General features: G+C 54.4%; 2 protein-coding genes across 4 annotated transcripts; one reads left to right on the plus strand and one right to left on the minus strand.

The window, feature by feature from the left end:
• The first annotated feature begins 124 nt into the window (after positions 1–124).
• On the plus strand, positions 125–5683 carry LOC122369673 (microtubule-associated protein futsch-like). Its single transcript, XM_043344580.1, has one exon. It carries the CDS (start codon positions 350–352, stop codon positions 5570–5572), a length of 5223 nt encoding a protein of 1740 aa, XP_043200515.1. The 5' UTR covers positions 125–349; the 3' UTR covers positions 5573–5683.
• LOC122369674 (matrix-remodeling-associated protein 7-like) lies at positions 5673–14927 on the minus strand. Of its 3 annotated transcripts, none has more exons than XM_043344581.1 (5): positions 14869–14927; positions 10515–10646; positions 10027–10186; positions 8498–8796; positions 5673–7424 (listed from the first exon to the last, which is right to left on the minus strand). In XM_043344581.1, exons 2-5 carry the CDS (start codon positions 10634–10636, stop codon positions 7313–7315), a joined length of 693 nt encoding a protein of 230 aa, XP_043200516.1. In that variant the 5' UTR covers positions 10637–10646; positions 14869–14927; the 3' UTR covers positions 5673–7312. The 3 variants fall into 3 exon arrangements, with proteins under 3 accessions (XP_043200516.1, XP_043200518.1, XP_043200517.1); XM_043344583.1 differs by lacking the exon at positions 14869–14927 and adding an exon at positions 7602–7629 and having other exon boundaries at positions 5673–7396; positions 10515–10657; XM_043344582.1 differs by lacking the exon at positions 14869–14927 and having other exon boundaries at positions 10515–10657.
• Between the last annotated feature and the right edge of the window lie 11 nt (positions 14928–14938).

The following is a 14938-nucleotide window of genomic DNA, read 5'->3' on the forward strand; positions in this document are numbered from 1 at the left end:
CGAGGTGTTTTGTATGGTTTTGTGTTCATACGTCGTGCATAATAAAATGCGAGGTACTTTTCTCCGACGTCCCCGGGCTTCAGGCAAGAAAATCAAATACACCTACAGACATTTCACCGCCACTCGTCTGGGAAATTTTTAGCTGAAATCAGTACCGGCTTTTTCGACTTTTCGCTTGGATAAATTTTCGCGTAACGTTCAAAATCTCACTGAGCAATAAATCTTATTAAGAAAAACGCATGGAAAAGTTACTAATGAATGGATTCACCTAAGCCCTCCTGTTTTATAGCGGTAAACAAATTACCAGAGAAGTGCAACGAATCCACCTTTACCTGTCGCGTCGGATAGGATGTCATTTAGTCAGGATTCATTAAATTCACCGCCTCAGTCTGCTAGCGCCACTTCAAACGAACGTCAGGATCAAAATTTATCCGGGTCGCCATCCCAATCACCCCTGGAAGAATCAGCTGAAGCTCCCACTCCAGATAGCCCCGCGCCGTCCAGCAATGCTTCCATCAACGCCAGCAGCAGGCAGAGCATCGCGGCTCGATCGTCACAAACGCTACAGAAAAGATCATCACGAATATCACAGAAAAGCAGCACTGGCGTCGGCCTGGCAAAGTCCTCATCAAGAGGTCCCATGTCATCGTCAAGCTTAGCCAAAACTTCGTCCAGAGGGCCCACGTCCACATCAAGTGTTGCAAGAAGTTCTCCAAGGGGATCGACATCCAGCCTGGCCAGAACTCCCTCGGGTCCCACATCGACATCGAGTATGGCCAGGACGCAGTCCCGGGGCTCCAGTGCGGGTCTCGCCAGGGGCTCCTCCAAAGGTCCGATGACGGTGACGAGTTCGACCGCAGCGCGAACCGCAGCGGGCTCTCAGCACGCCGGCGAGTTGGACGACTTCGGCGCCGCCTCCGCCACCAACACCGTCTCACGTAACGAGGCTTCCAGCGCTGATGCCACCGATGACGGAGGCTTTGGTGGCACGGGGAATACCGACCCTGCTGACACCTCTGACGCCGGGAGGTCACCTGGCGAGCTGACCCCGGCCCCGAGCGACGGAGAGGGCATCACCGCCTCCGCCACCGCCTCAGGTCAGCTGACTCCAGTCGCCAGCCAATCAGGACCCGGGGCCGCGAGTGTCAGCCAATCAGCGCTCGAGTCGGACGTCCCGCCGTCGCCTCGGGCATCAGGCCAGCTCTCTCAAACGGGATCCGCATTCGGAGCGTCCCCATCACAAAAGCTATCTCAGACAGGATCAAAGATTAGCGCTGCGCTATCACAAACGTCGAGAACGGGCTCGATTGCCAACGTCACCCCTTCCCAGACTTCAAGAGCTGGATCGAGAGTAGACGCCTCGCCGTCTCAGGCATCCAGAGCAGGATCTAGAGTCGGTGTGTCAACTTCTCAAACGTCGAAGACCGGATCAAGGGTGGGCGTAACTTCATCACAGCGGCTCGCTCAGACCGGCTCTCGAGTGGCAGCCTCTTCATCTTCAGAGGCCGAGCCGCTGGAGAACACCGGCTCCGTCGTCGGTATGACGTCACAGTCCCGCGTGACGTCACGTGCCTCAATGACGTCACGTTCCAGGGCATCCCGAAGCGACCTCCCCGGCTCGCGAGCTTCTGTAGCAGCCAATGGCACAGCAGTGGCTGGGTCCACTGTCGGTCTCACAGCGTCTGTTGCAGGCTCAGACTCGGGCGCAGGGATGTCGGAGAGCGAGCGCGCAGAGACGGAGGCCAGCGCAATGAGCTCGCCACATCCTTCACAGACTGGCGTCACGATGTCTTCAGCTTCAGCAGAGCGAGCCACGTCAGCGGAGGGAGCGGCGGCCTACGACAGCGGACTGGAACCGGCCAGCGACGAACAGGCGGCGTCGGCAAGTCAAAGTGGAGAGGTCGCAGCGCGTGCCAGCGGGGTGACTAGTGGTGTAACCAGTGGTGTAGCAAGTGGTGTAGCTAGTGGTGTAACCAGTGGTGTAACCAGTGGTGCAGCTAGTGGTGCAGCTAGTGGCGTAACCAGTGGTGTAGCTAGTGCTGTAGCCAGTGGTGTAGCTAGTGCTGTAACTAGCGGCGTAGCGTCACCCTCCGGCAGCGGGCGAGCATCCCCCGCACGCAGTGGACAGTTATCCGTAGCTCCCAGCGGTCAGGCCTCTCTTTCCGGCAGTGTGGCAGCCCTGAGCGACGCCTCAGCGTGTCCGCCTGAGGAGCCAACACCCTTCGGCGAGACGGAGGCGTCCCCACGCGCCAGCCGAGAGTCGGCGGTGAGCGCCAGTAGCGGGGACTTCCTCGGCGACTCCTCCGGCGTGCTGAGCGGGACAGAGTCGAGCCACGAGCGGCCGGCAGCGCCCGACAGCGGGCTGTGGCTGCAGAGCGAGACAGACGGAACCGGAGGCCAGGAGACCGAGGTGGAACGGGAGGAGACTGAGGTGGAACGGGAAGAGACGGAGCGGGAGGAGGAAGAACCGCAGTCGGCGGTGGAGGAAAACCAACAGGAGGAAGACGAGAGGGAAGTGGAGGAGGAGGAACCAGCACAACAATGGAGAAGAGAGGAAGAGGTGGAAATGAGGCATGACGATGACGACAAGCAATATGATGAAGAGGAAGACGAACGGCAATGGCAGGAGGAAGAGAAGGTGACACCCCGCCAGAGTGTCACCATCCGGCGCTCGAGCGGCGGGGGTCGCCGCCGTTCCTCGGCGTCCTCCTCCTCGCGGCGCCTGTCCTCGTCCTCGTCCACAGGCCGGCGCCCGTCCTCCTCAGCGGCCGCGCACTCCTCTGCCAGTGTCTGGGACGAGGCCGCCGAGAAACTATGGTCCTCGCCGCCCTCCAGCGGCCGACTGCCGCCGCCCTGCGCCAAACCGCCCAACATCACCACCGTCGTGCGGCCCGGCTGCTCGACCTACCACGCCGCGTGTCGCCAGGAGACGTGGGATCAGTTTGGGAAGCGTGGCGGCAAACGCCACTGCTGCGTGGACCCGCCGCTGCAGCTGCGGGGAAAACAGATCCCCATCGAGCACGCCAAGAAGGGCTGCATCTGCGCGGCCATCGAGATGTACGCCACATGTCCGCCGGTGATCAAACCACTGATCGGTCCCACCGCGCAGAAATACCCGCAGAGGAAACCCAAGGTGCAGAAGCCGGTAAGCGGCGGCGGCTGCGCTCCGCCGGCAACCCGAAACCGCAGGAAGCAGCCGCCGAAGAAGGCGAAGAAGCTGAAGGAACGGGAGCAGAAGCTGGAGGAGGAACGGCAGCGGCTGATCCTGGAGAGCGAGCGGCTGGAGGAGGAGCGTCTGACGCTGGAGGAGGAGCGGGAGTGCCTGGAGCAGGAGCGGCGCAGGGTCGAGGCGCTGGCGAAGGAGAGCCACTCGGGCGCGATGGCCGTCTCTGAGCTGTCAGAGAGTGAGTTCCGCCGGCGGGAGGACGCTCGGCAGGCGGACGCCGAGCACAGCCGGCTGGCCAAGCAGAGTCAGAAGATCACCGAGTCGTGGCAGCAGCTGCAGGAGCGCATCTCCCGACAGGAGATGGAGGACCGACGGGTGGCCAGTCAGATGGAAACCCTCCAGAAGGAGCGGCGGGAGTCACTGAGACGGGAGGACGAAGAGCGGGAGCGACTCGAGAGGATAGAGTCGCAGATCGCAGAGGAAAAGAGAGCTGTCGAGGAGGACAGGAAGAGACTCGAGGAGGAGATGAAGAGTAGAGAGAGTTTACGAGCTATGGAACAAGAGGAGGAACAAACCCCCGGGGAGAGTGAAGGTCAGAGCGAGCCTGGCGAGGAGCGCGACGACTTCTTCGCAGGAGAAACCGAGGATGAGATGGTGGTAACCGATGGTGAGAATCACGAGCGAGGAGAATCAACCGCCGCAGAGAGCGCTGACGAGGACCGGGAACAAATGGAGGGCGAAGGACCACCAGCGCCTATCGACGAAGAAGAGGAACCCTTAGCAGCAGCCGAGGCCGAGGATGAATCACTGGCAGCAACGGAAGGAGAGGGAGAATCCCTGCTCACGACAGGAGAGGAGCAAACGGAGGGAGAGGGACAGACGGAGGAAGAACAGCCTACTGACGGGGACGAGCCTTCCGAGCCTGCACTCCCTGCGGACAGCGCCGAGCCAGACGAATTCGAACCAACTCCTGCCGCAACTGACGTTGAGGAGGACACGATCCCTCCATCAGAGGCCGAGGGTGACGCCGACGGACCGACTGAGACCGAGGACGAGACGCTGCCACCCACGGAGACGGAAGAAGAGCCTCAGCCATCTGACGCCGAGGCAACGACCGGCAGTCAGACGACGCTGACCGGTGACGATGAACAGCCACCAGTAGATGAACCAGAGCCAGCAGAACCGACAGATGAGCCCGCAGAGGAGCCAGCAGAGGAGCCCGCAGAGGCCAGCGGCCAAGGCACGCCTCGTGCCGGCTCGGCGGGCAGCGCGGATGGTGAGGGCAGCACCTCTCCGCCGGCTGAGGCCACAGATGTTGAACCCGAAGAGACTCCAGCGGCCACAGACGGGGAGGAGACGACAGACGCCGGTGCTGGAGAGGACGCCGCCCCGTCTGATACCGCTGCCGACACGGAGGGAGTGGATACCGCAGCCGACAGCGCGGAACCACCAGATGAGGGCAGCGCGGTGGACTCTGCACCCGAATCCACCCACCAACCCACGGAGTCCACAGAGGGCCCTGTAGCGACCAGCGAGTCCCAGATGAGCCCGCGAGGCTCTCAGGTCGAGACCACGGCATCTATTGATAAGGACGAGCTGGACGTGGGCTGGACGGCGCCCACGGCGGGCGCCAGTTACGCCCGGGGCAGTGACGCCCAGCTGTCCATAGTAGCAGAATCCTCATTGGAAGATACCGGAGCAGGCATTGCAGGAGCAGACGTGTCCGTGGATAAACTGGAAACGGTTCACGAAGGAGAGAAAACGGGAGAAGAAGACAACACGGAAGGAGAGAGAACCGAAGATGAGAAAACTGAGGAGATGGAGAAGACAGACGGAGAGGACGGCGGAGGAGGGACAGAGACAGAGGGAGACCCTGGAGACACATCGGAGGTGGAACAACAGCAAGAAGAGGCTCCCGGTGGGGAGACATCAGAGCTGGAGGGAGACGCGATGGCTGGGGAGACGACAGCAGAGACAACCGCGTCTGGAGGTGAGATTGGTGGACAGGAGACAACGGAGGAGACACAAGATACACAAGAGACAACGGGAGAGTTACAAGAGACAGCAGAGGAGGCGCAGGAGACGACAGAGGAGACAAAAGAGACAACCGAGACAACGGAAGAGGCACAAGAGGGACAGGAGACGATAGAAGAGACACAAGAGACAACAGCTCACGACGGAGAGGCGGAGGCGGTGGCCGGAGGCGCCGACGGAGGCGAATCGGAGACGGTTCTGGCAGTTCACGAGCCCGCGGATGAGACTGGGGGAGACGCACCAGAAACCGAGGGAGACGCCCCTGGCACTGAAGGAGACGTCACTGAGATGGAGGGAGACGCGCCAGAGACCGAGGGAGAGGTATCCGCTCCCACTGGGGACGAGCCTGGAACCGAGGACGACTTCTTCTAAGCAACGCGATTTTAACGGTTCAACACTGCGATATTGGTTAATTTGTAAATCGGCGCAATCGGGAAAATACTGTAAGAGAAGGTTTTCAATACACACTGGATACAAATACAATATATTGTTTACAGCTGTACACAAAGATGCACAGAGTCACGAGTGCTTGCGGATAGAGTTACTATCGACGCTTTCTGGCAGGAAGGCGCCTTCAATACATGGAAGAGGTGTCCTAGTCGTTTAGAGCAATGCACATCCAACTATGCGGACTAAAACCACTAGGTACTAACTATGTATGACAAAGCATCTGGCAGACACTGCAGTGGGCACATAACTAGAGATCAGTCACCATACGCGCACTCCTCTGACAGAAGCCTCGGGATTTTCCGTGGCCGGCTAGCTGAAGACGGTTTGACAGTTACCCATTGAAGCTCAGCTGTGTACCAATTGGTGGGAAGGAAATGGAAGAGACTGTGATACACCGCGGCACTGAACAAGCTATGATCACGGCGTGCCTACTACGCTGCGAACAGCGTGCCTACTACGCTGCGAACAGCGTGCCTACTACGCTGCGAACAGCGTGCCTACTACGCTGCGAACAGCGTGCCTACTACGCTGCGAACAGCGTGCCTACTACGCTGCGAACAGCGTGCCTACTACGCTGCGAATTCTTATTAAATGACGAGTGCACCACTACAATAAAACGGTTTATGATAGAAATAATTACCTTTGATAAAAGTACACATGGAGGAAAATGGGTTTGGTTCCCAAAACATGGACCGAATGCGCATCATGGGTGTGTTGCAGAAAAAGTGGTCCTCATCTACCCGGGAAAAAGCGTTGGAAAAGGAGTTGGCCAGTGGCCACTTGGGAAGGAAAACACAATAAGCACATTCACGTAAACCAGTCAACGTCTTTTCCTCGTGACATGCTGCTGATACTCCGAATCACGCAGGATGAGACACAAGGCAAGATAAATAACAGTGCGATACTAAAACGTTATCCATAAATGGCAATGAATATTGGACAATGTCCACATTCACTCATAACATCAATATTCAAGATCACATACATCGAGCACGATAACGTGTCACATATTCGTACGATGCTCTCACAAACCAACAATACACGTAGTATCCTATGTCACAAGGACAGCACTCCCAGAGTTCCCCGACAGAAACTCCTCGAGTCAATGACTAGCTCAGGTATAGTCGGAAGTCGGCACTGACGCGCAGTTAAATATTAAAGATATTTTGCTACCCCACGGGGCAAAATGGTGGGGCTAAACTCACATCACTTCTGTCCACACTGACGTAGCATGCCTCGGGAAAAGCGACAACGAAATTTGAATACCAAGAGCCTCACAAACTGAGAAGTAACTCTTGAACTATTCAGTGCCCTGGTTGGACGGTTTCTCGTGAATGCCACATCATAATTACGGTCTTTCCATACACAACGGCACTTAAAATGGTCAAAATTTAGTATGTTTTAGAAGGCAGCTTCGCCAATGCTCCCAAATAAAAAATAAAAACCGCGGAATTCAAAGGAAGTACCAACGCGTACCTTACTAACAGCTTTTCCCAAAACACAATAACAATCACATCAATCAGTTGTGTAAGACTGCTCGACCGAAGAGTCACACAAACATCGTCAATGTTTCCCACTTCGTCTCCCTGTTCCCCGACCTTCGATAAAGTATCAGCTCTCACCGGGACTCGAACCGTCGTCCCCGGCGTATCCGTACGGCTCTCACATGTAGAGTTTGAGCTGTGCCTGCATATCGTCGAGCGAGGGCGAGCCGAACTTGTCGCTGTTCTTCTGCATCAGCTCCATAATGGCAGTCATTTGATCCCGCTCCACCCTGTGGCGAACGAACCGGGGGTGTCAGGTGCAGGGTGTCAGATGTCAGAAGTGCCACTCAGAAGTATCAGAAGTGCTCCATGGTGGCAGTCATCTGATCCCGCTCCACCCTGTGGAATACCGGACCGGGTGTCAGGAGCGTGTCAGGTGGGTGTCAGAAGTGTCAGAAGTGCTCCATGATGGCAGTCATCTGATCCCGCTCCACCCTGTGAAGAACGGAACCGGGGTGTCAGGTGGGTGTAAGGTGGGTGACGGATGGGTATCACGGATGGGTGTCAGCAGTGTCACATGTGGGTGTCAAAGATAGGTGTCAGAAATGCCACTCAGAAGTGTCAGAAGTGCTCCATGATGGCAGTCATCTGGTCCCGCTCCACCCTGTGACACACAACACGGGTGTCAGGAAGTTGCCAGGTGTGCCACGGATAGGTGTCAGGTGGATGTCAAAGATAGGTGTCAGAAGTGTCACTCAGGAGTGTCAGAACAGTGCTCCAGAATGGCAGTCATCTGATCCCGCTCTGCACCCTGTGGCGAACGGAACAGGGGTGTCAGACTCAGGTCAGTGTCAGGTGTGTCACGGGTGGGTGTCCGAGGTGTGTCAGGTGGGTTATGACCGATAAGCGTCTCAGATGTGTGTCAGATGTGTGTCACATGTGTGTCAGATGCACTCTCGACGAGAAAGGTGTGTCGGGAGGAAGTAACCAGGGTGTCGGGTATGTCACACTGTCAAGTATGAACTTTTCAAATAAATACCAGGCACCAAATATCAAGTATCAACATTGTGTTGTGTCACCAGTGTCGATGGGACACGCTCACGAATAGCTGCCCTGTCAGGTCTCCGCCATATTGTGACATGAGCATCGATACGATAATGGGTACCTGAGCGGTAATGGGTATGCCATTTGCACTGACACGCTAATGGGTATGTCGGGACAAACAAGACGGTCGAACCGCATAAACAGTACATTAGGATGTCAGAAAAGCTGGATTCCCCTCCCCTCCCCCCCTCTCCTCACTCCCTATGTCCAGACCAGCCCCTCCCTCCCTCTCTTTCTCTCCCTCCCTCCCGTTACTCACTGTCGCTCTCTGCGCCGCTGCTCCTCAGTCATATCGCTCTGCAGTTTCTGCCGGATGTGTCTCAGCTCGGCCTGTTTCATCCTGGCCGGCAGATGGTGGGCCATCTCCACCAGGTCAGGAACCCCTCCTCCACCCTCCTCAGAGGAACACAGCTCCTCCTCCTCCTCAGGAGGGGGAGGAGGGACCGCGGCGGCGGCGGCGCTGCCCTCACTGGCCGAGTCGGCGTCATCAGCGCCGTCATCGGCGTCATCGGCGGCGGCGGAGGGGGTGTGGCGGCCGGTCTTGGTCGGAGAGCGAGTCTGTTTGAGGGGCAGAGGGGAAGGTGGGAAGAGTCAGGGCACGATAACAAAAGTTGCAGACAGTAGTATGACTAAATAGAAAGGCTGGACTGACGTCAAACGGTGTCTGAGTCTTAAAGGTTCGATAAAAATCATAAGCGGCATTGAGTTTACGCATCACTCGGCTGTGAAACGTAGCAAGAAATGGTGTAACATCGGCAGGGCAGAACTGCATAAGGCGTTATTTCACAGCAAGTATACATACATCATATAGGAAGCATTAAGCCGATCGTTAGAGGAACAATAATTCGAAAAAGTCTCAGGAAATTATGTAATAAGATGCAGTTTTAGTATAAATAATTACGATCGATAATCGAGCGTTCAGTTTCCGTATTTCCACCCGCACCGCAACTCTAGTTCTGCTGGAACAGCCGTACCCAAAACCAGATCACTCAGCCATACCTCCATACAGCATCATCCCCCCCTCCCCCCCCCCCCCGCATGGCACACTCGACTCCCCACGGCAGAGTCACTTTCAGCCTTATTTTCTGTCGTCACGCTACCCTAACACGCACTAGGACCCGACCTGTCTCATTGATCTGACCGAACCCGGGACGACACGGGACTCCTATTGACATCAACCATAGACCATCGCTCATCGCTCATCGACCGTCGCCCGTCGAAGATAGCGGCCCTATCTCTCACTCACGAAACTGTTCGAGAGCCAGACTAAGTTTGGCCATAAAGGTTCATGTCTAGGCCAGCAGAAGGTGGTTTGCCCGCTCCAAGCGAAAGTTTTCTCATTATGCATGCTATGTTGTTTTGGACTCATCAGGTGGGTTGTCCGCTGTGGGATATCGCTGCAGTTGTCTTTCACGGAATTGGATATATGAACATTTCTGATGATGAGTCGATAAATTACTTTTTAATAGGAGACATGAAAACAACACGAACAATACGTCATTGCAGCTATTCTAAAATACACAATAACGCAGAATAAACATTTGATAGGTAAAAGAAAAAGGAAGGAAAAAATAAAAGGTAGCCTCATAAGTCATAACAAGAAATAATTATCAACGATCACTCATGTAACGTAATTTTGAACAGATGAAAATGTTTCAAATAAAAGCAACATCAAGTCATCAGCATACAATAAACTGGACAACCATTACAGATCAGCGCTAACTCGATAACTCGATCCCAGCGGCTGTTACCGCTGAGTTCGCCAGTGTTCCAAACTCCACCACTCACCGCCGGTGAGGAGCGGTCCTCCGACGGACCACCGGTCCTCTGGTCCGGACCACCGGTCCTCTGGTCCGGACCACGGGCTGGTCCGGCGCCACGGACCACGTACACCCAGCTGAGTAATACGGCGGCCACCGAGACCAGGCAGGCGGCCAGCAGGTACCCGCTGGAGAAATAGACAGTCGAAGACGGGTGAGCACAGTGGGCTAGCCTATACGTTTAGCTCACTGGGCTGTGTATGAGTCCACTCGTTATTTTGTAAGTCAATTATCCTTATTCGATTCGCCTTCACGCAGAATAATGACCGGTCATCAAGTAATGAGTTATGGGAATACATTTATTCTACATGATAATGCAGGCACGCGTTACAAAATTAAATGTGTGCAAGGCTTACGACAAACATACTCGCAAGTAGCGAGACTGAAACAGACAGGTCACAGCGACACCCCGCCCACAGCAGCGCGATCCACGGTATACCTCCGGCGCCCACTCACCTGGTGTTTTCCCAGAGGAGTGCGAAGAACTGTCCGAGATGGAACGGATCGCGGGCCGCCGCCTCCGCTAGCGTCCAGGCGCTACTGAACTCCCCCGCGCCGACTCCGGCCGCCCCCGCCATGGCTGACTCCCTGGAGGAGAGAGATACAGGGGTGACAGGTCGGCCGGACGAGGCTCAGAGAGCTGACTGAAGATGACACTCGGTGGTGAGCTTCAGGGACGCCGCTTGTTGGTTACTGAGCTATTTTGCTTGTTTATCTCCGGGGAATTGTTACTATTTTCACAGTGAATTATTCTTATTATGCTCCCGATAGTCTTAGGAGGCGCATAATGTTGAATTGCAAAGGTATATCCTTCGCGTTCGGTTCATATCACCACAGATGTCACACCTTCAGTTGATAGATCACTGAAACACAGAACCGCCGAGTATCGGTTCGTCTGTCCGTCTCCCGTTTCAGCACCACGTCTGTGACACTCTGTCCACCAGTACAGTTCCGCCTCCCAGGGGTCCACTTATACGCCGACTGACCGACCGACTGCACTGGCCCGTCAGCTCCTACGCCGACCGACCGACTGACTGTCGAGCCGCCCTCTGTCGTGATTAGCCACTGTCTGACTACAGAAGCAGACAACCGACCGACGCTAATGACCAGCCTGCAGTCGTACTGACTACACCGCCGCAACTGGCCGGCCGATTTAACCAACACGAATGATAGACTAGACAACCCGTCCACGACTGACCAGCCGTATCGACTCCACCGCGAGTGACCACCGTCCTGGAGGGCTTCTCTACCGCGACTGAGCAGCACACACCTCAGGTCCTCACCGGCAACAGACTCAAGGTCGAAAACCGCTCATTGCCCGCTCACCATTCGGTCAACGCTCGCTCATAATAGCTCACCGCCCGCCCTCGCGTCAACTCAAATCCAGTCCGGTTTGGGTCGCGTTGTCGGCCGGTGCTGGCGTTTTGTGTTTCCTGTGGACAATTTTCCTCTACGATTACACCGGCGCTTCTTCGCCCTTGCCAGTGTGTCGTCCCGTGTGGTTCGAAAGCTCGGGCCTCGTGTGGTGTAAAGACGTTCCCGGGAGTGATTAAACATAACATTCCGCTAATATAGCATTCCGGTTCTATCGAGCTACTTGGAGTATAACATTTTTCATATTTTAATACGGTGGTGATAATATTTTCGAGCTGCTCCGCATTCTGCTTCTGTAACCGCACGACGAAGACTGTCCGACGATCCAACGGACACGGGAACGCGCTAAGGTCAGTCCTATGACGCGAGCGAATGATGAACAGGTGAAGTGATGTGATTGCTGATGTCAGCATCGTCAGCAGGTCAACCGGAGAGTTCAGAAAGTCAGGAAGTGACCTGGGTTGATCCGATAGGCACTTTTTGTGTTAACGGTGAATTGGCTATCCTCAGCCCTCAGGCTTTGGCCTTTGTGGTTCAGATTCCTGGTCGAAGAAAAGTTTAATAAAATAAGCGATTGAGTAATCTGCGGATAATGTTAATGGTACTGAATAAGTTGCAGCACACTTTCGGCGCGAAATTCCAAAGGTCACCTGGGCGCAGGCAAGTTTGGATAAGGAGCCTAAGATGTCACTCGACACGATACGGGCCAAACTCCGCTTCTCGGTACGGTTTCGCTAGCCACGCAGGCTAAAAATTGTGTTTACGTACGTAAGAAAACACTCATGTACAGCCCACCGCTAAAGTAATGTGTGGTTTTACCAATCTCAACGGATGGCTTTGACCGACGATTTTTAAATGCGGACTGATTGAAAAGAAGACGTCAATAGACAAAGTTGTAGCTGCAAGGGCCAAGGGTGAAGATACATGTAAGCTACATTTAAAGTCTCGTTGCAGTCTGGCTAATCGTTCCTAGGCTTCAGAAGCAGAACATACCCATGACTGAAACCACACATTACTTCTGCTGTGGACTGTACGATGACCTAACGAAACCCAGCGACGGCCTTCCGAAAATAGGCACATTGATCGCCTGATCTTCCCAAAGGCGGATTCTAATTAGGTAGCCAGCGTCTCCTCATATGTCTATTTTGGTGGGATCGATGTCCGTGCCGTTCGTCTCTGTACCTACATTAGTCATGGTCCATGTTGGGATTCTCCATAAGCTAATCGCAACGGGTCAACGGGCCGGTAGTTACTCAGAAATAACCTTCGGCCTGACCCTCGGCGGAGGGTACTTTTTTGTCAATACCCCTATATACCAGTGATAGGCGACATAAAACGCATTCATTTTGCATCTCGAATAAAAATACTGATCCCAGTTCACTTATGTTTAAGGGCATTAGAATTTAGGGCATTGTAGGGCATTTTAGGTCATAGAAAACCCAGTTCACTGACAGTCAGGCCAAGAGATTAGCAGCTTTTGAGCTAGAGCTTAGAGGAACAAAGACAAACGCATTGCTCTCCGAGAGAAAGAACACAATTTAGGTGCTCACGTCAACTGGTGACCTGACAGGTCAATTAATCGACTCTGATAATAGGGTTTTTGCTATTTGTCGAACTGGTCGGGGCGCAACTTGACCCGGCCGATCGCTGCGGCCCGGGCGGTGTTTCACCCAAGATTCCTAGTTTCACCGACGCTGCCAGCATGCTGCCAGCGCATCTCGCGAGCTGACGTCACACACGAAGCCCATTGCTCCAACACTACCACAAGTGTGACGTCAGCCCGCGAGATGCGCTGGCAGTGCGCTGGCAGCGTCGGTGAACACCACCGCGGTGTTATCCGCGCGGCGCATGCGCGTTGACCTTGGGCGCCAGTCACGTGACCGTCAGTGACCTCTGCCCGGCGGTGTCCGGACGGGGTCAGTTAGCGATCGGGGCCCTGTTTCACGGCACGCCGCTACCCGTCGCTATCAGGTATTGGCGCTAGATTTCCATAGACGGGTATGCAATATGCAAAATTGCAAAATTTTGCTTTTGTTTCATCCGAGCGTCAATGCCTGGTACCTAGTGTCGGGAAGTGATGTGCCGTGAAACACGATCCGGGAAGCATCGGGACATGGCGCCGGCTGGGTAGCTGGAAGCATCGTATTCACAGCCTCTGTTCATATCGCTGTTGTCATGCACAGTTCTGCCATGCTGAGGTGACATACCTTCCAGTAAAGCAGCTGACGTGACAGGTATGACGCCACTCGGGGAGTTCCTGGCATGGAATGAGGCTGACAGAACCACAGTTCACAGTTGAAGCTAGAAAACAAGTTCAAGTTGGAGAACTTTTGCAAAGACTCATTCAGTGCCAAAGCTACTAAGAAACAACTTCAGCTCGCTCTTAGACTCTGAGGGCTGTTCACAGGCACTGCATGCTGAGTGTGGTGTGTGCGGTGTGTGCAGCAGGCGTGGCGTGGGGTACCTAGGGGATGGGTATTGGGTAGTCTGTATGATGTCACATGGCTGCGTGCTGAAACTGTGGCCAGTCCTGACTGACCACAGCGGTCGCTGCGTGTGGTGACAGAAGGATGGTCCTACTGCACACGGGGCTCGTGAACAGCCCTCTGATATATCAACCAATCCAAGGCACAACTGGAAAACACTGCAAAATCATGCACATCAATCAACTTAGTTCAGCACATACAAAATCTCATAAAACTGATGGGATGGGATGCTCAGGCCAAGAGCCAAGAGGCCTGTTAAATCCTGATCACATTGAACATGAGGGACGCCAGTGAAAACAGGGCGGCAGAGGGCATATTGAGTCACGTGACTACTGACTATTAACAACTTCTCCCGGACGACGGTGAAAACAGGGTGCCTGGGGCAATTTGATCAAGGTTCATGAAATTTACACCTGACGTTTGGCATATAGAAGGCCCATGGAGCGGGAGAAGTTCCAAATGTCACGTGACTAATATGCCCTCCGGCGCCCTGTTTCCACCGGCGTCCCTTCTCCCCCCTCTTAATGCCTTTTATATGCTGAATGTCATGTGGTTTATGTGAGTGAATTTCAAGAGCCTTGATCAAATCGCCCCAGGCGCCCTGTTTTCACTGTCATCCAACATCTTGAACTGTCAGCTGAGGTTTGAGAAAGTTGTTGGAAGTGAATCAGACTGAGTGCCCTGTGAATCAGAATCCTTGAGCTAACTAAAATTCAAGAAAAAATTAGGTCGAGCTGGCCTAGTGCTTGCAATTAATGACTAAATTCCTTCAAGATTCAACATAACAGCACTCAACGTGTTATATGACTGAGGTTTTTGGTGTTCTTGGATAGACAAGGATATTGACATCTTATCGGCCTTTCAGGTCTTTTCACAAGGCCGTACATAGGTTAGATTTATGTTTTAGGGCCTTGCAATGCTTAGATTTGTGTTAGGATTTCCGAACTTACCCTGTCGTTGAAAAAAAAAATCGAAAAAATGAGATTATCAAATGCGCGTCCGCGGACTTGTCCGTGGGCT

Source organism: Amphibalanus amphitrite, unplaced genomic scaffold (genome assembly GCF_019059575.1).
Source record: "Amphibalanus amphitrite isolate SeventyFive unplaced genomic scaffold, NRLGWU_Aamphi_draft 001061F_arrow, whole genome shotgun sequence".
Classification (NCBI taxonomy): Eukaryota; Metazoa; Arthropoda; class Thecostraca; order Balanomorpha; family Balanidae; genus Amphibalanus; species Amphibalanus amphitrite.